The 22,023-nt window shown below is 46.0% G+C and overlaps 1 protein-coding gene across 1 annotated transcript in view; it reads left to right on the top strand.

Annotated features, from left to right (window-relative positions):
• KCNN3 (potassium calcium-activated channel subfamily N member 3) overlaps positions 1-10,223 on the top strand; it is a 140,108-nt gene extending 129,885 nt beyond the window's left edge. The window contains exons 6-8 of the mRNA XM_080915318.1: positions 3,714-3,841; positions 5,052-5,121; positions 9,390-10,223. Coding sequence (XP_080771444.1) covers positions 3,714-3,841; positions 5,052-5,121; positions 9,390-9,686 — 495 coding nt within the window. The 3' untranslated portion in view covers positions 9,687-10,223. The remainder of the gene's footprint in view (positions 1-3,713; positions 3,842-5,051; positions 5,122-9,389) is intronic.
• Positions 10,224-22,023: the final 11,800 nt, after the last annotated feature.

Genomic DNA, 22,023 nt, shown 5'->3' on the forward strand with positions numbered 1-22,023 from the left:
CCTTTCTAAAACAGTGTCTGGCTCATCATAGGAACTTGTTAATATTTGTTAACTGTCCTTCAGATGGATAGAGAAGTGAGTCTCAGCGAGCTCAGCAACAGATCCATGGCAGATCCACAACCCACCCACTTACCACATTTGTCTGGAGGCCAATACATGAAATAATGCAGACATTAGTGCTCTGTAAGCCTGGCACAGAACTTAATTCACAGTTATTTGGGAGGTTTTCATTGGAGCTGTTTCTTCCCCAGTCCCATTAATGTGAGGAGTCTGTCCTTCCTAGCCAGGAATGGTAGTGTGCTTGTTTAATCCCAGCACTCAGAAGGCAGAGAAAGGTCTCTGTGAGTTTGAGGTCAGCCTGGTCTACATAGCAAGTTCCAGGACTTTCATGACTCTGTCTCAAAACAAAACAGTCCCATAGTATATAGTATATGGTATATAGAACTTAATCAGAATAAAAAGAACAATGTAGGGGTGAGTGAGTTTATAGACTCAGTGAACACAATCAGCCTGTGTGCTTGTGTGTCTGGAAGTTAGATAGCTAGCCATCTACACATAAAAGATCCCACACAGCCATCTTCAGTTGCACCTCAACCCAACAAATGAGAGCCAACCTTGAACAGTCTTTCCAGTTCACTGCTTCCCTCTCAAGCCTTGAGCCTCCCAACCCTGCATCCTGGGGGTTTCTTCTAGGTGTGGTACCCTTGTTCATCAGGAAAGCTCAGAAGGTACCTAAGCCTTCATCAGGGGAAGGGTCTCCTACTGTGGAGGCTGAGCAGGCCCCAAGAGGGGCTAACATGGTGCTGTCATCACAACCACGCTCAGAGCTGGGCGCCAGGTGCAATGGAGGGAGACTCGGGAGAGCCAAGTGCTGTTAAAAGTCTATTGCTTCTTCTGTTGCAGATATCGATCTACTTAGCTTTGTGCCTGGCTGTTTGCTAGCAATTAATTTCAGTCAGTGCAAGGACTCGAGTTTACCTTCACTTTCCTGAATGCTCAGGGGCCTCCCTCTCAAACCCATAAAGATGATGTGATTCCTCTCTGCTCCCTGGCCAAACCACGACTTCAGCATCTTTCATTTAGGCTGGAGTTGAAAGCACGACTTGAAATCTGTGTTCTGTCATGTTGCTGAATGAGGGCCAGATGCCCTACAAAAAGAAAGACAAAAACCAAACAATGTCCTTCTCAATTCTTTCATCCTGGGAAAGAGGAAATGGTTCTGTTTGAATTCAGATGCGACCCAGACCTGTCTTCCTTCAGACCGTGTGGGAATTGTGTGTACCTCTTGGACCTGACTTGCTTAGACTTAGCCATTAGCTCTCTGTATGAATCTGGCCTTTCATCCATCTCTGAAACTGTTTCCTTTTATTTTATGTGGGGGATAATAATAGCCAATATCTGTCTAATACTTTAAAATTTATATAGTGCTCAAATCAACACTGTTTGCCATTGGCAAGCCGATGGGCTGAGGCTATGTAAAATTAAGGTGGTGTTAGCCCTATGTGGTAGTAGATTTGTGAGGATGTCAGACAGACGTGGATGGGGGAGACTTGCTAAAGCCAGGTCTTCTCTCTATACAGCAGCAGTAGTCCCTCACAAATGTGTGTGTCTCTGTGTGTGTGTGTGTGTGTGTGTGCGAGTGCCCAAGCATGTACATGTTTATATGTGTATGTGTGTGTACCCAAGCATGTGTGTGCATGTATGTGTGTACCGGAGCATGCACACATGGATGTGTGTACTTGTGTGTGTGCCCATGTATGTATTTGTGTGTATGCATGTGGGAGTACATGTGTGCTCATTCACATGTGTGCATTCCTGAGTATGTATGTATGTATATGTGTGTGCCTGAGTGTGTATATGTGTGTGTACTTGTGTTTGTGTACCTGTGCATGTGTGCATAGTGTGTATGTGCATGCATGTGTGTGTGCTTGCATATGTGTGTGTGTGTTTGTGTGTGTGTGTTAACCTAAGATGTTTTCTCTTCCTGTTATAGATAATTAAGCATTTACTTCTAAACTGCTTAATGATGCATACAGCCTATAGGCTTTCTCATTTCAAATGTTTGTTAGCAATACACAGAGACAAAGGTTTGTCAGTTTTGCTATTCGGTGGCACTATTCACGTTCCTAGGAAGAGACTCTATAACTAGGGTCCTGCCCATCCCTGTAACACCTTAGGTAGACTTTCCCCCTCCTACTTATCTTTAAGGCTTTCTTTGGAGGCTGAGCATCCACAGAAACTGGAGATATCCTTTAACAAATTTGCCCATCCCTTGAAGGGGCAACAGCAGCATCTTCTCTGCTGGGAGAAAGCCCTCCCTTCCCACCACCTATTTAGCCAACCAGAGCCAATGCCCAGAGCCCATCATCTGCCTGCCCTGCCTTGGAGCCAGACACTGGCCACCTCCAGCCTCTTCTTACTACCACTTGCTCCCTGTCAAACAAGAAAGTGGCAGATTAGCTGATGTAACCATTTAAAATGATTTCACAGCAACTTTTTAAGAACAACAACCAAAAAAAGTAATATTTATATCACTTAGACATTTCTGAAAAGATTTAGATGTTCTTTTAAAAACATCACATCGACACCAATGAAGAATACAGCCTAACTTTAATAATAGATTTTTGAAGCATATACAAGTTATCAGCCTGTGAAGCAATGTTTCCTAGGCCTTCCTACATGTCTCAGCATGTTAGCAACTCCCCATCTGCTGGTGTCAGTTTCCCAAGCTAGTCTGTATGCTCTGATTTTATGCAAATCCTATCTGGAAAGTCACCTGATCTTATCTAGGCTGGTCTCCTCACTTCCAGTGTGCATAGCTGACGGAAATGGAGACCATTCATCAAAAATATGCTTAGCTTGTGCCTAATAAGGAATGTTTTCCCTTGTTCTCACTAGTAATGGCTGAAGATGTCTGTGTTTGGATTAAAACTCTGTCCCCTGCCATCTGGATGCCATTGATACATCTCAGCTCAGTCATGAGCTGGATGACATCAGTGGTTTCCATGTCAACGGACGACAGAGTTGTATGTGGAACCGTGTGACTACAGTGCCTGGGGAAGCCAGCTCCAGGAAGGAGGCAGCTGTGCTGTTGCACCTAAGCATCTCTCCTGATTCTTAGCCCACTGAGATGATTTCAGTTTCCTGCCAATGACAATTGCATGTGAAATCGCAACGCATAATCTTTGTCCAGTTAGGAAAGGAACAGTGGCCTTGCTGGTACTTGTCCCTGCCATCTGTAAGAAAGACATTTTTTTCAAAGACGCCTTTTAAAATCTCTACCTGGTATGAAGCCTGATTAATAATAGATTTTTGAAACATATACAAGTTATCAGACTGCAAAGCAATGTTTGAAGGGCGTTACCCTGTTTATGAGGGCATTTATGATGTGTATTTATTGATCCAAACTGTACCCCAGACTTCAAGGGCTTGCTAAGCAGCCCATCTAAATATAGCATCAGCAATGCAGCCGAGAGGCAGCAATGAAACCATTAAGGAGGAGAAATGCCTCTCAGCTCTAAGCTCCAGTCTAGGCCTCAGATACAAGATTAATAAAAGATATGTTTTTAATCATCTTTTCTAAGAGTTTCATGATCTTGATGAGGAAAGTATGTCTCTGAAGAGCCATTTTCTCAGGAGGTACATGGTAGCCACGCATGTAAGTAAAAAACAAATTGTGTGAACCTGACGGCAACTTGTTGCCTTTTCCTCAGATCAAGAACGCCGCAGCCAATGTCCTCCGGGAAACATGGCTAATCTATAAACACACAAAGCTGCTAAAGAAGATTGACCATGCCAAAGTCAGGAAACACCAGAGGAAGTTCCTCCAAGCCATCCACCAGTGAGTATCAGAATACCAGAACAGTGTACTGTTTGGCCAAACTGAATGCAGGACACCACAGCTCCGCTGCGGCGTCTCAAACCAGGGAGACACAGGAGAAATTTACTCTACGCAGTTCCGGCTAGCCTTGACTCACGGTGAGGCAGTGGGCAGGCTGCCATAAAAGGGGAAGATCAGAGCAAGGACCTAAAGGCATTCATGCAACCCAGATGCACGTACGCACATATATGCACAGACACACATGGACATACACAGAGTGACACATGCACACATATACACAACAGGCAGAGACACACATGGATACACACACAGAAAGACACACATACATATACCCATACACACAATGACATACACACAGAGACACAGACACATGCACAGATATACATGGACACATATACCGAAGCAGATACATACTTGGACACACACACAGAGACACACAGACACACACACACACACACACACGTGTGAACACACATGGACACACAGAGAGACACAGACTCATGCACAGACCCATGCACACTCAGACACACACACAGATGCATAGACATACACAGAAACATATTTAAAGACACAGACACATATATACATGCATAAACACATATGCATATTTACAGAAACAAACACTCGCATACAGATCCACATGCCTTTTCTCACACATGTGCATGTGCACACATATGTGCTATCACTGGTTCCTTTTGTGATAGAGAAATATGATTTTTCTAAGTATAGTACAGAGCTTGATATGGTGTGGTTCATGATTGGAACCCTCAAGTTCAAGAGGATGAAGCAAGAGCATCACTGAGTTGGAAGCCATCCTGGACTACATACTCAGGTTGAGGTCAGGTGAGACCCTGCCCACCCTCAAATAAATACATAAGCAAATAAATAAACAGGGCAGAGAAACAAAGGAAAGACTGTTGTTTTGACCCAAAGGTTTAAGGAACCTCAACAGTCAGGAAGCAGACATTGGAGGAGAGAGGACATCCCAAACAAAGGCAGGGGAGCAGGGGAGTGACTTGAGGCTAGCCAGGCACTGAAAGTGACAAGAGAAGTGTGCCTGGAGACAGTTTGCTTTCCTGGGGTCCTGACAAGTCTAATTTTGCCAGCTAGCCCTGGGTTCACGTTCCTATGCTAAGTTCCAAGCTCAGGTATGTTGAAGGGCTGACACTTCAGTGTAACTTGAACTGCCTGTTCCAACTCTTCCCCACAGACTGAGGGGTGTCAAGATGGAACAAAGGAAGCTAAGTGACCAAGCCAACACCCTGGTGGACCTTTCCAAGGTAAGTGGCATCCAGGGCAGACCTGGCCCACATTTACAGAGCACAATTCAGGACCAGGGAGACAAAGGCAGCTTTCTTTGGTTAAGTATCTAGGTTTGTGTTTTTAAACATTTGTAATCCACCAATTCGTCCTGTCTTTTAACACGTGGCATTTGTGTTTTAAGTTAAATAGCTCAGATTTGTCTTTGCTCATAACTAATTAGCCAACTGGTTCTTGTTGGTGTGTTATTAACTGTGTATAGAGGAGCTTTTAAAGATGAGCAGAAGTCACACAAGAAGTACCTTAGTGAGGACCAGATGGGACAAGGGCCATGCAGATGACTTGGGTTATACTTGACACAGTAATTGCAATTTGTTGGTATACTAGGAAACTCATTTACCTTCTAATCCTTACAGCCCAGGATTTTCCGACCTCAAATAGATGGTAGTGTTGTGTGGTGCTTGTGTGTGTGTGTGTGTGTGTGTGTGTGTGTGTGTGTGTGTGTGTGTGATAATAGGCAGACAGCTGACAGTGAACATGAAGTTCCTGAGAACCTAAGGTCTTACGGCCTAATATGACAGTGTCATTCAGTGTTTATTGCCTTTACTTCCATTAACATCATAAATAGACTTTCTTCTAGAAAATCATCACTGTGGGCAGAACTGAGCATGGGCATTCTGACCAGGGGGGGCTCCCTGCCCCCCACTACCTTCTGATAGAAGTTATAAAGCAAATGCATGGCCCAGGGCTGGGCTGGCAGAACATTCCAGCAGATGTCAATTGTAACAGAACCTTATTCCCTAGGAAAGCAAAGGAAACTCCCTCAGGCCAATTAGGCCCCCTTTGAAAAGAGCCTGCAGGCAGAAATTACTGGTTTCTGGGCCACGCGCTGGCTCCTCATTCAATAGAGGGATCAAGGCAAAGAAAGAAACTCCTTTGCCAGTGAGGACCTCAGTCACAGCTGGAGAGACACCCACAGACACATGTGCCATTGGAAGGAGCATTCGGGTGGAGTGTGGGGTTTCCCAGAGCCCAGTGTGGGAGTAGATGAATGGACCCCTGGAGTCTTGAGCACGTTGGCTAATACACGAGAGTTCCAGTATCAAAACCTACTGGAAGTGCTCCCCATATGTTGGAGCCACTTATTCCCAGGAGATAAGGGGGTGTCAGGAGACACTTCCATACCACCTCCTCTCTCCTGCTCAGGTGCTTGTTCCCCCACCTCAACCCCCACCCCAGCCCAGATTGCTTTGGGGCTTAGTTGACTTTCTTTTGTTCTTAATTCTAAATTCTTGAGAGAGGTGATTTGATTGGCCAATTTTAGTCACATGTCTGCCTTAGACAAATCAGCTATGACTAGAAAGAAGGAACCAGCTAGGGCTGACTCTGTGAGCCTCTGCAGTGCCTCAGTGAGGTACCCCACGCAATGTTTCCCATCTCATCTCTCACCAACAGGACACACTGCGGCTGGAGCTCCCCCAGCAAAATCAGGTTAATCCAAGTTTTTAGTTCATCTTCCTAAAGGGCTGCCCACAGTCTCTCACTGATGGGGTGAAAACAATGACTTGGTAGACTTGGAATTCTTGCTGAGGGAAAGCAAGGATCTGAGTTTGAATGCCCAACAGCCACACTGAGAGTCTGGAGGAGCTACGTGTGCTTTCAGTCTTAGTGGGCAGAAAAAAAAAAAAAAAAAAGAAGAAGTTTGATGGCCAGTGAGCTTGGCCAAGACAGCAGTTTCTAGTTCAGTGAAAGGCCCTGCTTCAAAGGAATAAGGCAGAGAATAATAGAGAAAGAGGCTCTAAATCCTCTGGGCTTCCACTGGTTTGTACCTATGAACTGGCACACACACACACACACACACACACACACACACAGAGAGAGAGAGAGAGAGAGAGAGAGAGAGAGACAGACAGACAGACAGACAGACAGACAGAGACAGAGATAGACAGAGACAGACAGAGGGACAGAGAGAGAGAGAGAGAGAGTGTGTGTGTGTTAGAAAAATACCCTCCTGCATTGGGTTGGGAAATAAAGCCATACATCACGGAGGAGTGATGTCTGTGGGAAGAAAGAGGATGCAGAGCATCGTAAAGAACATGTATGAAACCAGAGGAGGAGGCCGCCCCTGGTGTCCATCCATCCAGTCTTTGGGTTTTCCTCCCGTGAGACCAGCCCAGAATCTAGCGGCAGCTGTGTGTGCGCCAAGGGAAACAACCTTCATGATACCATGCTTGCCCTTTCCCTCTGTGCGCCAGCTCCCGACTCCCCACCTCCCTACCTCTGCTCTTTGCTCCTCCACAGACTGAGAATGTATGGTGTCAAACCTGGGAGGGCTTGGAGTCCTAACCCATGTCCTCAGTCTCTTCAACTAGGATATAAGAACAATTCCCTCCATCTGAAGCTTGGGTGGGCAGAAAAGATAGCAACTGTAAACCTGCTTTGCGAGCTATAAAGGTTTCAAAGTGGCAGTTCTGATTATGAACACAGATAAGAAACCAGAACCCAAAGGAACAAGATGACCATCACCTGGTTACACACTGGAGTTCATCAGGGTGCCCCTGTGGCCCAGCATGGGGTGCGTGGTTTGTCCGTTCAGGAGGGACCATGCCCGAAGAGGAGGCACTTGACCACGCCCTGCCCCCACCACACCAGGTTACCTTTTCCCTGGGAGGGCAGAGCTGACCAGAGAGGAGCCATCTTCAGACCTGCTCCTCCAAATTCAAACTGCAGGGGGCGCTCTTGCAATTTCACTATGACCTTTCTGCTCCTCTGCTGCTACCTTGTGTTGTGTTCCGCCTCCGCGCCTCCCCCTCTCTCTTACCCTGTTTCCTGCTGCTCTGGTGACTGTGGCTTCCACATCCTTCTCCTAGAGCAGTGGGTCTCAATCTTCCCAATGCTGCCACCCCTGAATACAGCTCCTCATCTTGTGGTGACCCCCAGCCACAAAATTATTGCATCTCAGCCTCATAACTGTGATTTTGCTACTGTTATGAATCGTAATGTAAATATCTAGAACGCAGGATATCTGATATGCTATCCCCAAAGGGGTCTCAACCCAGAGAAATGACATGCGAAATGAGATTAGGGTGTTTCTCTCTCTCTCTCTCTCTCTCTCTCTCTCTCTCTCTCTCTCTCTCTCTCTCTCACACACACACACACACACACACACCCCACTACCACCACCACACAGTGGCTCAGGCATTAGAACCCCTTTTCCTCTCTGTGGGTCTGAGACTTGAGAGCCAGCATTCCCAGTGCTGATTGGCTATTGTATATAGTCTAGGGTTCTGCAACCACCACAGGGATCACAGGGTGTCTGTGTACCAGGTAGGACCCAAGAACAGTGTGTGACAGTGTTGGGGGCAGGAAGCCATCAGGAGTATCATGCATTTGCCAGACAGCACTGGAGGTGTACCTGCTCTGAGGAGTCAAGTGTCATCTACTCAGCCAAGACCTCAGCCAGGTCAGATGGCCCTTAAAAGAGGCAACCTGTTCCAGGTCTTTTCTACCTCCTCTTGAGGCAAGGAGCAGACCTGCGGCTCCTCAGCAGGGCAGCCCTTTGTGGTCCAGGGTCATGGCCGAGGCACTAATTACATTTTATATTCTGGCTGCTGGACAGAAAGGGGGTGGGGCTACAACATCGGAACTAAGCGGAGTTATTAACTCCAATTTTATAAGGAGCCGGGGTAGGAGAGGTTAAGTGGCCCGCTAGTGAGCAAGACTTGCGCTTGAACCTTGACTTGTTAATTGAGTCTTCAGCATTGGCCATTCTCACCTCAGGGTCTTCTCTGCAGTCATTAGATGGCCACACTCTGTGTGAATCTGAGAACCATTAACAGCCATATTCTATTTCAGAAAGGGGAAATGTTTCTTTTCCTCCGTGTATATTTGCTTTTTAAAAATTGATAACTAAATTGGGCATGGTGGTGCATGTCCTTAATCCCAGCACTCAGGGATTAAGAAATCGGCAGATCTCTGTGAGTTCAAGGCCAGCTGGGGATACATACTGAGTTCCAGGACATCCAGGAGTCCATAGGGAGATCCTGTTTCAAAATAACAAGACAAAACCAGTCATAAAACTGATCATCAATATCCATTCCTTTTAGAAAAAGAAAAAAAGTGCCCACCCCAGCCTGTCCATCACCTGTAAAGTCCTGGAATTCTTTGGTGACATGGGAGGTAGCTGGGTGGAGGTGGCTCCTGATGCAAGGTGGAGAGCATTTCATCTTCCCACGACAGACGCCTGTGATGATGGGCTTCTTCCTGTCTTTCCCTCTGTCTCTTCCAGATGCAGAACGTTATGTATGACTTAATCACGGAGCTCAATGACCGGAGCGAAGACCTAGAAAAGCAGATTGGCAGCCTGGAGTCTAAGCTGGAGCACCTCACAGCCAGCTTCAATTCCCTGCCCCTGCTCATCGCCGATACCCTGCGCCAGCAGCAGCAGCAGCTGCTCACTGCCTTCGTGGAAGCCGGGGGCATCAGTGTGGCCGTGGGAACTAGCCACGCCCCTCCCGCTGACAGCCCTATCGGGATCAGCTCCACCTCTTTCCCAACCCCGTACACAAGTTCGAGCAGTTGCTAAATAAAACTCCCCACTCCAGAAGCATTACCCATAGGTCTTAAGATGCAAATCAACTCTCTCCTGGTCGCTTTGCTGTCAAGGAAGTTTCAGACCAGGGAACAGAAAGAAGAGAGACGGAGCTGTCGAGCTGACTCGTGTTATTTCAGCGTGCTTTGTTCGATATGCCTTGAAACCAGAAATCTAATCTCTGTTTAGGTGCCTCTACTTGGGAGCTGGAAGAGAAGGTGATGGAAGCAACGCCTCTGTCAGGGCCCTTGCTGCAGAGTTGGCGGAGAACAGAAATCCCTGCTCAATCTCAGGTTTTCACAGGGAGGTGGGGGAGGGGCAGCCACTCTGAAGCCGCTGAGAAGGAAGCCAGCCAAAGTGGGGTGTGCAGGGCAAGGGTGGTACTAGGTTTGGGGAAGGGGTTCCTGGCTGCCTTGGGACCTCAGCTCACCTCTTCCTTTTGTCTAAGGAAGCCCCTGGGTGATAAAAAATAAAACAGAGATGCCCAGAACGTTCCAAAATGGACATACCCAAATTCGACTGGGGGGGGGGGTATGTAGACAAATAAAAGGCCAGATTTTCCTTCCAATAATACCATCCAACATATATACACACAAGTGTTCAATCCAGGTCCTTTTCTGTTGGTGTTGAGCCCAAATGAAAGGGACCTGGTACCTTTCCTTGCACGCAGTAAGCAAGCTCTAATTCTGCATCGAGATGATGCGTGGGGTATGTTTAGTTGAAGAAGTTAGCAGGTATTGGCCACGTTCTGAGCTTCACCGAAAATGCAGGTCCTTCCTTTGCAGTGTCCTTCCTGGGCACGCATGCTGCCTGATTCAAGTGTAGGTCAACCCTACACCATTGGCATTCTGGAGAGATAAGCGGCCTTCTAAACGCAACAGCTTTTGAAGAGGTTTCTTCCAGCCGAATAAGCTGTGTGCCAATGGAACCCACGTTCCCAGGTGTCTGTGTGTGGGAGAGGAGGAGACAAGTGGGTCCAGTGCCACCATGGTGAATAGAACTATTGTCTGGGGCTTTGTTGAAGCACCTTCTCCCAGCATCAGGGAATGTAAGAAAGAGTGCGGGAGGCTTCCGAGGCTCAGTGCCTCGCCCTGCCAGGTTGGGAGGAGAGAGGTGGAGATTGGCTCCTGTGTTCCCTTCTATCTTACCTGATGTCATCTCAAAATGAAACACTGTGAGAACACAAGGGACCCTAGGGACACTTGTGTGTGAAGTGAGAAGACACATTTGTTGGAAGCCTGTTCCTATTGGGCCATGCTCATCTTGGGGCAAAGCCTACTCCACTGAATCTAAGACTCCAAAAAGAACCAGATCCAGGATAGGGACGGGCACTTCTTTTTTCCCCCTCGCTCCGTGATCTGACCGTACACACAGCTGCGATGGGAAAGCTACGGGGTCGTTATCACCTTTCCCATCCTGAGGTCTTCGGTTTCTGCTTATAAGAAATTATATGTGGAATATCTCATCCATCTTTCGGCAGGATAAAAGGATGTTATCTGTGTAGAGTTGCTGTCCGGAGAGTAGTCCTGTGACAGGTCATCACAGCCCCCTGGAGCCTTACTATGTGCATTTTTCTTGTGCAATGCTGGGCCTGGTCCTTTCAGGACAGGGAATTGCTGGACATCAAGGCAGACAACTGTGGCGTGGTTTTTTTTTGTTTTTTGTTTTTTGTTTTTTTTTTTTTTTTTTTTTTGTACATTTGTTGCTAAGCCTCTCGTTTGTCTGTCTGTCTTTCTGCTGCTGTCTCACGTCTTACTCCCCCAGTGCTGGAGACCAGACTTGCGGCTTCATGCATGTTAAGCAAGTGCTGTTCCACTCAGCCACACCCCAGCCTGCTGCTGTTGTCTTAATGGCCTATCTTCTTAATGGTCTATCTTGATCGCTCCCTTGAGCATTTTCATTAGCTGTTTTTGCACACCAGAGAGGCCACACTTGTCGTTAGCATTTAATTCTTTTTACTTGTTCTTTTAATTATTAATTATCTGAAAGATTATTTTTATCCTGAGAATGGTATCCCCGTTTTCGGTTTAACCCTACCCACAGGCACATATCCAAACAGAAGAAACAGCCATGTATCTGCTTTGTATCATCGGTTGCACTTCACAACACGAAGGCTGCTAATGTCCTTTGACCAACAGCCCTCAGCTGTCTTCCCTGCTCTCTGGTGCATCTTCCTGTGATCCTGCGCTGTGTGGCCATAAGCATGGCACATCTAGGATTTAGTTCCCAATTTTACATGATGACATGCAAGATCCCATTGCTTCTCCTGCCTTGTATCAATCCTGGACATAGTCTAAAAATCAGTCTTTTCATTGACATTCTTACTAAGTAAACCCCGAAAGCCAAGCTAGTGATGCTAGTCAAGAGGATGGCTAGAGATGTTTCAGGAGGGTACTACTGGCATTAGAGAGACACAAGGACATAGGGCGGCCTGGCCCGTTGGTATTGAAGTGGGTGTGTGTGGTCTTATCTCTAGCAAAAGAATATACCTCAAGAAACATGACAGGATCAGAAGGCTGGCTCTGTGATGGTAAATGAACTGCTGCTTCTTCACCCTAATATTTCAGCTTTGCAAGGGAAGTAATAATTCTCTTGCAGATATAATGACCTAGGTATTGAGGGTCCTGGTTAGCTCACCCAGATGTATCCTTATATCTTTTAAATGATTCCCACATCATCTAAGCATCTCCGTTGAGTCAGCAAGGAGGCTAGTGGATGCTAAGGCTATGTGGTAGTGGAGGAGATCTGAATCTCAAGAGTGGGCTGCAATTTAAAACTAAGAATTACTATAATTTTCACTCTAGCCCTGAACTGGCCCAATTCCACTCACTCCTAGAAGGCTGACCAATGGCAGAGGCCCTCCTAACATCTTTCCAGGAATACAGTAGCAGACAGAAGCACTCCAATATTTCTCTAAATATCTGGACACTTGAATTAAAAATAGAGAGCCACCCTGTCATTGCTTAAGCCATATTATTGCTTCATGTACTGTGAAGTCAGGGATGTACTGTGATACCCCAAGACCACTGAGCTCAGTGGAATTTCAGGACATAGCATCAGTTGGTAATTTACACCCGACTAGAAGCTCATTCCTCCTTAGATTGACATCCAAATAAGAATCTGCACCTTTGGCTCAAAGACCGTGTGTGTGATCACCATCAATAAATCATCATGAAATGTCTGTGAGCCATTCTTAGCACCTCCATAATGTATAAACTCCATGACATCATGTCTCAAGATAAGACCCAAATGAATGAAAGGGGCTGTAGTCATGCCTTACCAGTGACTGTGATCCCAGGAGGGACCTGTGCTGAAACAACAACCTTGTAAACTAGAAGATGTAGAAACTGTGTGTGAACGTTAGCCCTCAAGCGCTGGGAAAGTTATTAAAGGCCAAGAGGGAACAGCCCAGCATTGACAAATAATGATTTCAATGTGTCTGGAGAGTTTTCCCCTTCACTTTGCAGTAACTTCCTTGCAAAGAAGAAAACTAGTGATACAAAGTCAGAATAGGTAAAAGCCTGAGACTGGAGTCACATAGCCCGCCAATATGTCTCAGTTTGCGTGCATTTAGAACTGAAGATGCGTTAATAGTAAGTTCAAAGTGTTCAGTGGAAGACGAGATGAGACCATTATCGCTAGCGTCGCAACTTGACTGGCTAGCTAACCCGCACTTAGATGTTACATTTGAATGTAGTGATAGTTACCGAAAAGTGATTACTGCACACAAGCTAGGAAGTGATTCGCAGGGAGAAATATGGGGTTTGTGCACAGTTCAGGAAGCCTCCCATCTCCAGAGGATGATGAGCAATGGACCCCAAATTAAGAGTCGGTGTCTCATCTCAAAACAGACACCTTGGCTACTGCTAGAGAAACCTGTCCGAGACACTGTGAAACCAGGGCACTGGCAGCAGGTTACGACTTGCCGAAGGACTGCTTTCAAATGCTCACATAGGTTCCCACTTCATACAGTCACTTTACTCCCCCCCCCCCCAAGCTACTAGAAGCAGATTAAGGATCCATTAGCGGTCATTTTGCTGTCCCCGTTGACTTCATGGTCTTTGGTTTCAGTCCATCAGACGGTTATCTGGAAGCTTCCTGGCAGACATGAACAGTTCCTTCTCTCCCCTGTAGCCAGCTGGCTTGGGCAGGCCTTGGACGGTATCTCTTTCTTTTCCCATTACTGCCAAAGCAAACATTTGGGGGAATGGGATGATAGCTATCCCCAAGACAGGGGGAATGGAGGGGTAGTGATAGTGTCCGCCTGTGGTGATAGAAAGCATGAATAGTCACCGACAGTAAACTCCAGCCAGACAAGGAATATGTAGACTTTTGTTGACCTAGGCCACAGCTTCTGAACATGCGTCCTGTGCAATGGTCTGTAGACGAGCACAGAGGGGGTGTAACTGTGATCATTTTGTCTTTACGCCATTACTGGAAATGCCCACACACGAACTGGAATTCCCTCGGAACAACATTGTCAAATCTTCAACGGACAACCTGGACAACCTCCGAGCCAGGTGCGGCGAAGCCCTGCAACAGCTGTTTACACTCTGAGACCGTATTCCGGAGGCTGCAACCTCGGGCCTGGACTCACAGGAGACCTTGCGACCAATCGAGCTGGTGGAGGAAAAGCACAAAATTCAATACCAACCTCTAGTTAAGATCCCAAAGAGATGCTGACATTTCTGGCAAAAAAAAAATAAAATAAATAAATAAAATAAATAAATAATAAATAAATAAATAGGAACAGTGACAAAAAAAAAAAAAATGAATCTGATTGGAACGGCCAACATCCAGCTTCCCAGAGGGAGGACGGGGCTAAATGACGTTCTCCAGCTGTGTCACGTTTTGGATCCCAACCAGGGCCGATCCACCTTCATCATCTGTGGTGTTTAATGGCGCAACCGCGTGATCGATTTAGACCCAGACTCTCCGTTCTGCGCTGGCCACGAGAGAACAAGAAACGTGAGTGATGGGATGTTGGTGGAGGAACCATTCTCACAGCAAACTCAGAAATGGAGGTGTTCATATTCCAAACCACATGGGCTTCAGTATGAGTTTGCATCTTGTTGCCTCTGTACTGCTTGCTATTTTTTAATGATAGGAGAAAGTATAACAGTTTATTTTAAATATGAAATATATTGCTATATTATAAAATATATTGTAACTTTCGATTAACATTTTGTATTGAGCTAGTCTTTAGCGGGTTGGGTGACAGCCTGCCTTCCTAATGACTGTTTCTGAGTACACATCACTGTTAGCGGTTGCCTGACCCCCAAACCCAGGGTCCTGGTTCCACAGAACGCCGGACGGCCATATTCTCTCTCTCCAGGACTGAGCAGTAGAGACAAAAATAGCCCTGAGGTAAGCATAGAAGATTAATTCCACCCTAAATTCTATCAAGCCATTTCAGAAGCGATTTGTGAAGCTAGCCTTCAACAGTTTAGTAAAAGCCTAGACTATGTCTAAATGCAAAGGGCCCATTCTGTACATTTTTGGTTTTTTTTTTTTTTTTTTTTTTTTTTTTTTGCCTCAGGCACAGCCAACCAGCTTTCCTCTGGCAGTAACAGAATTGGGCATTAAAGAGTCCTGTTTACTTTGCCTCAAAATACTCAAAATTATAAGCACTGAGTTTCTCTAAGAGGACAACCAAGATTAGAATTCTCTCCAGGCGGGGCCCGGTGAGAACGGTAGGTGCAGGTGTGCTTTTCGGAGCTGACAGTCTCTCGGAGGGGGGTGTGGTTCAGGAAGGGGAAGATCAAGGTTTCTGCAGTTTGCCATTGGTGCTGGTGGAGGAGGCAGAATGTGCACTGTAAGACTCAGTGAAGAGCCAGCTCCTCGTTTGCTATTCACTGTAGCTAGCGGGAGATGGTTCTGAACATCACAGTTCCTCTTCTGGCAAAAATAAGCAGCACATGAAACCCACTCCCTCCTTCTCACTCCAGTACCTGAAATATCCGTAGAGTTCCAGAGTTTCTTCCTTGGAATTGCCAGGGTCCTATTCTACATTAAAGTAGATGAAGGATGTCTTCCCTTTATCTGCATGTCTCCCGATGAGGACCTTACTTCCTGGTACCACTTCTGCACAACGCAGGACAGGTGCAGATCCAATAGCATCAGGGGAGAATTGCCTGCCTGCCTTTTCCCTTTGCGAAGCCCGGAAATGCACACAGATCCACAGAGCATACAGAACTTAGGTGCTGCCGTGGGAAAGGAACTAGAAGCTTCTAAGGTCTCCTGAACTTCCATCACAGCACCTGTTAGTCATGCCGGACAACAGACAAGTTTCTAAATATCCAGTTTCAATCAGCCGGAGTAGCCAGGGCTGTCTGTGTGAGCAAGTCGAGTTTGTTTCTCTCGGCATCTGAATTACTCCTCAGTTATGTGCTAGACTGAGCCCCATTAAAGCCGTCAGAACTCCAGGGCACCTGCTTTTAACACATCACTTGCTCACTGAGTAATGGGAATGAGCTAACTCTCAGTTTGGTAATTGACTGAGAAGCATTGATTTGTTTCTTTCTACATCTCCTGCTCAAAATGGAGCTGTCTGTTTTGGCTTTTTCTTCTAGTGATCTATAGACAGGCTAAGATGTTTACATGTATAGAGAACACATGTGTTCTGGCCATCAAAGATGTAACTCATCCACAATCAAGCAAACTAACCCAGATTCTTGATTTGGCCGAAGCAAGCTCTTGGCAATAATTCATTTGTGTAGCCATATGCTAATCCTTGCTACTCCAGGTGAGAGCCAGACTGTCAGCATTCACATCCCCCACAAACCTGTTAGGAACAGGCTCCATGCCAGGCCCACTCAATCACAATTGGCATCTTAACCAGAGCTCCTGGTGATCTGTAAGCAAGCAACCCTGAGAAGTGCTGGCCTCACCACGCTGCAATGGTCACCAACAAGTCAGCTCTTTCTTCCTCCAATCCCAAGTTACCAAATGGTTGGATGATAGACAGCTCTTATGTGATTGTAAGGACTAAAGAGGGGTTTATGTGAGTGTGAGAATAAAAATGTGTGTGCCGTAAAGTTCCATTTGATATTGCACAGTTTAAATGACATACATGAACTGTAATGCCAATTGGAGGTGGCCTTTCTCTAGTCTGATATGAAAAACACTCAAGCCACAGCTTTGAGCCACACCAAAGCCCCCTTTTAGACTATGGCCATGGGCCTTCAGAATATAAGGGGGAACCATGAGCAAGTCCCAGGATAGAAGACTCCTAAGTCTCTCCTCAGCATACTGCAGAAATGGGATATTCCTGGTCCTCTGACCCTCCAGGAGGAAGCCAGCATCTCCCAGTGAGGACTCTCTTCTTGGGGACTAGAAAAAAAAAAAAAAAAAACTCAGTTCAGCCATTCAGATACATTCCTAATCTCCTGAGCATTCTCCTGTTCGTTGTATCAAGCAAGGTGGGCAAGGAGAGATGTGAATTCAGACATTGGCACCCTAAATTGATCTGTACCCAGAAACAGTTACGTTCTAAATTAATGGCTTTAACCTGTTCATTGTAAAAAGTGCCTTGGACTTCAATCTAAAGAGGTCAGTATAAATATGTATGTGTGTGTGTGATGTGTATGTAGGCAAATATTTACATATTTATACATACACAGGTGCATACACATATACCTGCACATTCATATATAATATATACATACATATATAAATGCTTCATAATATATCATATTGCTATTCACAGCTTCTTATTTTGTTCAGTTCTATGTTTATTTGTTTAGTGAGATCTTTACATAGAAAGGTTCTATTCAGGACATGGATGTATTTTTTGTTTGTTTTTTACTTTTTATTAAAAAGGTAAAGGATATTAAAAGATTAAAAAAAAAAAAAAAAGCTAAGTGCCTGAAAGTTTTGAATGGAGTTGTGATAAACTTTCACAGGTCACCAAAGAAGAAACTAATTTCCACTTGGGAAATATTTTTCTGTTTCTGTGACTTTGTTTCCCACGAGAGAAGTGCAGAAATAAGAACGAGCTAAGCGACTCTGTATCGTCCGTTAGAATCGACACCGTTGTCTCTACAAGACAACTCGGAGATCTTTATTCAGTTGGGTGCCTGCTTTCACACCCCTGGGTCAGAAGGGCCTCGTGCTCACGTGGCAGCCTTGTTTGGCTGCGGATGCTCTGTTGTCTGTTACTGAGAAAACGCAGACTCTTTTACAGAAGGCAAGGCTCAGACCCATGGTGGATGTCGCTTCTGACTGCGCCACTGGAAGTTCAGTGGGGAGCCCCTCCTCCTGGCCCAGGTGGACACCTCTGTTTTGAGCAGCTGATAGAAGGCCCCTAACACACTCACTGGAGCTCTCTGGGTCTCCCCTTTCAACAGTGATGTACCCAGCCCCAGGGCTGCCTGAGTCGCAGCCCCGCCCCCGCCCCTGTCCCCCGCTCCCGCCCCTTACATGATGGGATCTAAAGCTCCAGAGGGGTTTTCTGGTTCCCAGGGTCCTGCTCACCATCTTGTACTTCTTCAAACCCGTTAAATCTGTCTAGCAGCCGATGGTGACACTCAGGCAGCGTCCAGACCCTGCAGTCACAAGGGTAAAGTGCCTCTTTGGAAACTCCGCTTGTGAATACAGGCAGCCACATGAACACGGCGTTAACAGGAAGACCCTGTGTGCATTTGGGAACCAGAAAGACAACCACGCCCGGCAGCTTCAGGCTGCAGTCACATACAGAGGATCGTCACCTGATAGGTCTGAACACAGGCGATATATAGGAAACAGAGTTCCTATAGCCCAGACCCTTATTTTCCTATCTATAAAATTTTCAGAGCTCTGGGTGGAAACTTATCGCTGCCACATGACTGAAGTGCTTTCATGTAGAGGACTTAAGATTTGGAAAATGTTCTAAGTTTTAGACCCAATTTTTTTCCCCCAAAACAACCATCTATCTCTGTTTCTATTGCTGCCCATTCCTGAGAAGCCTCTCCTGAAAATTCTCTATAGACAAATGTATTTTCTGACTCCATGATTACGAGGCAAATCATTACTTATGTTTCTAATCAGTAACATTTCCTGGTTAACAGGAATCCTGGGGCCCACCCCACCTATCCCTCAGTTTCTTATCTGTGCACCCCCAGATGCTAACATCACCATTTAACTCCTTTCTTCTGTGTGCTCTTTGCTGCCTAATTTTCTGTAGCCTCATTTTCCCTCTCAGGGTGGAGCCAGTAAATTAACCAACCCAGGGCATCAGTGTGTGTGTGTGTGTGTGTGTGTGTGTGTGTGTGTGTACCAGCCTAGGGCACCAGAGTATGTGTGTGTGGGGAGTAGTTGGTTGAAAGATCTGGGAGAGACTACATGTTCTTCTCTGTGCAAAGGACAGGAGTGTGACATCAAAAGGGCTCCGTCTGTGGCCTTTCTTACTCTGGAGTGGATGCTGAGGAACATGCGTGCACACGTGCTGTAGCATGAGCTGATATGATATGACAGCATTAAACAAACAAGAGGAAACAGAACACACAACCCACTAAAAAAGCAAGCAACTGTTTCCCCCCCCCCCCCCTCTAGATAGATAGATCACTCAAACTTAATTCTCAGCATCCAGAGAGCTGAAGTTACATGTTCGGCATTAAACAGGCTATTTTAAAATCATTTTATATATGTGTGTGTGATGTGTGTGCACGTACACATGCATGTTGATAAGTGTGTGGGCACACCTGTGCACGTGGGCAGGGAGGTTGAGAGTGATGTCTACAGACCTCTTCTCTCTCCACACAGTCTAATCGTTGAGGCAGGATCTCCAGCTGAACTCAGAGCTTGTCTTTTCTGTTTCTCTGCCTAGACAGCTTCTTTGAGGGATCCCCTGTCCGCACCTTCTGAGAGAACTGGAATTATTGGTGTACGCCAAGCACATCAGGCATTTATCTATGTTCTGGGTATCCGAAGTCTAGTAGTCAGCCTGTGTGGCAAGCGCTCTAACCACTGAGCAATCTCCCCAGCTTTTTAAACAGGAACTTTTAAAAGGAAGCATTTTTAGCCAGGCAATAGTGTCTCTTGCCTTAATCTTAGCGTTTAGGAAGCAGAGGCAGGTGGATCTCTGATTTTTAGGCCAGCCAGAGGCAAACCCACCCCTATGTTCTCAGATGCCCTAGGCAGTGACTCCAACTGCACTGTACAACTTCCTCGGGAGCTTCAGAAAACATTCCTGCTGGTCCCGCTAGCCCTGTAGAGTTAATAGGATGTCTAGAATGGTGCTTGGGTCCCGAGGGTACTTCTGAGGGTTAGCAGGGGTGTCTGTGTGGGAACGGATGCTAGTAAATGTTGCTTTCATCCAGATGAGAGGCTGGGAGAAGAAAGCTATGGAAGAAGACATGTTAGGGGTGATCACACTTGATCCCTTTCTTTTAAATCCTGGGTCCACAAACCTGCACCGATTCGCATTCAAATGCTGTTTGCATAAACAAACAACGTCACCAGGTTATTCTGGCTCAGCAGCCCTCTGTCTTGCTGCTCTGGTGTCTACAAGCACAGCCAGTCTGGACATCATGTCTTTCTTTGGCCTTACTCCAAAAAGATGATGGGAGGAGATCGTTTTATTATTATTTATTTATTTTATTTTTTGAGACAGGATTTCTCTGTGTAGCCCTGGTTATCCTGGAACTCACTCTGTAGACCAAACTGGCATCAAACTCACAGAGATCCCAAGTGCTGGAACTAAAGGCATGCTCCAAAATCACCCAGCCTGGCATCTTTTATTAGGGAAAATAAGTTAAAATTAAAAATCACACACTGTTCTTGCTAGCAGGAATGTCGCTGAATTTAACAGAAAAGTGTATCAGCTGCTACACCCATCTCCCTTTTCCAAATTACATCCAATCATAATAAAATTCTGTCTCTATGTTGAAAAAAATGCGACCATTATTATATCACATATAATTGAGGGTTAGAAAACAGAGCGTTAGGATGCAAAGGTGGCTCCAGTTCTTCAAAATGGACATTTGGACTGACTGCGGAACACAGGGGGTCATGGGTAAGATGATTTCTGCAGGTCAACGGGAATAGAACAGTTCAAGAGAGAGAATCATGGTATCTTCGTTAGGCTTCCATTGCTGTGGAGGGACAATGTGACCAAGGCTACCCCTATAAAGGACAACATTTGATTGGGGCTGACTTACAGTTCAGAGGTTCAATCCATTATCATTATGGTGGGAGCATGGCAGCATCAGGCAGGCATGGTAGTGGAAGACCTGAGAGTTTGTACATGTGAAGCAAAAGGCAGCCAGCAGGAGACGGTCTTCCGAAGGCAGCCAGGCTGAGGCTCTGATTCCACTGGCCAGACTTGAGACCTCAAAGTCCCACCTCCACAATGACACAGTTCCTTTAACAAGGCCAGACCTCCTCTGATAAGACCACACCTCCTAATAGTGCCATTTCCCACGGGCCAAGCATATTAAAACCACCACACAAGACTTCCAGGAAAAGGCTAATGTATGTCTATCAGTAGCAACAAAGGGAGAAGGGGCTGGAGAAGTGACTTAACTGCCGAGAGTACTGGCTGCTCTTGCAGAAGTCCCTGCTTCAGTTACCAGTATCCACATGGTAGCTCATAACCAACTATCTGCAACTCCAGTTCCGGGGCATCTGATACCCTTCTCTGGTCCATAGTACCAGGTACACACGGGGTGCACATATGCAGACACAGCAAAAGATTCATACTCAAATAAAATGAGCAACAAGGTGCTGGCCCTGAACTTCAGGTGTTAATGTCCATCCGTCTACCTCAGTCTTTGCTGCCTGTATTAGTTTCTTGGGTTTTTTTTTTTTTTTTTTTTTTTTTTTTTTTTTTTGGCTCATGGTTTGGGAGCACAGCCTATCAAGGTAGGAAAGGCAGGACCTAGAGGCGTCTGGTCACACTGTACCCAGTCAGGAAGCAGAGAGCGATGAATGCTGGTGCTCAGCCCACTTCCCCCTTCTCTGCAATCCAGAAGCCCAGCCCATGGAATGACGGACATTTGGGATGACTCTCCCCACCCCCACCCCTCAGTTAAAAACTCAAAAAAAAAAAAAAAACCAAAACCACACACACACACATACACACACACACACACACACACACACTCACTCACTCACTTAACAAACATCCTGTAGGTTTATGACCTATGTAATTCTGAATTCCATCAAATTGGCAACAAAAACTCGTATCACATCACCTTTCAGTTAGGAAGTGAAAGTTCGGGAGGAACAACTTTTCTGAAATCATTGAGACACTGAAAAAAAAATGACAGAAACTGTGTCTTGCTTTCCCTGAGACTGAGGGGAGGCTTGGCCATATAGCAGGCCTTAGCTCATGATTCGCCTGCCTGTATCT

The sequence above is a fragment of the Micromys minutus genome (genome assembly GCF_963924665.1).
Source record: "Micromys minutus genome assembly, chromosome: 4".
NCBI classification, from domain to species: domain Eukaryota; kingdom Metazoa; phylum Chordata; class Mammalia; order Rodentia; family Muridae; genus Micromys; species Micromys minutus.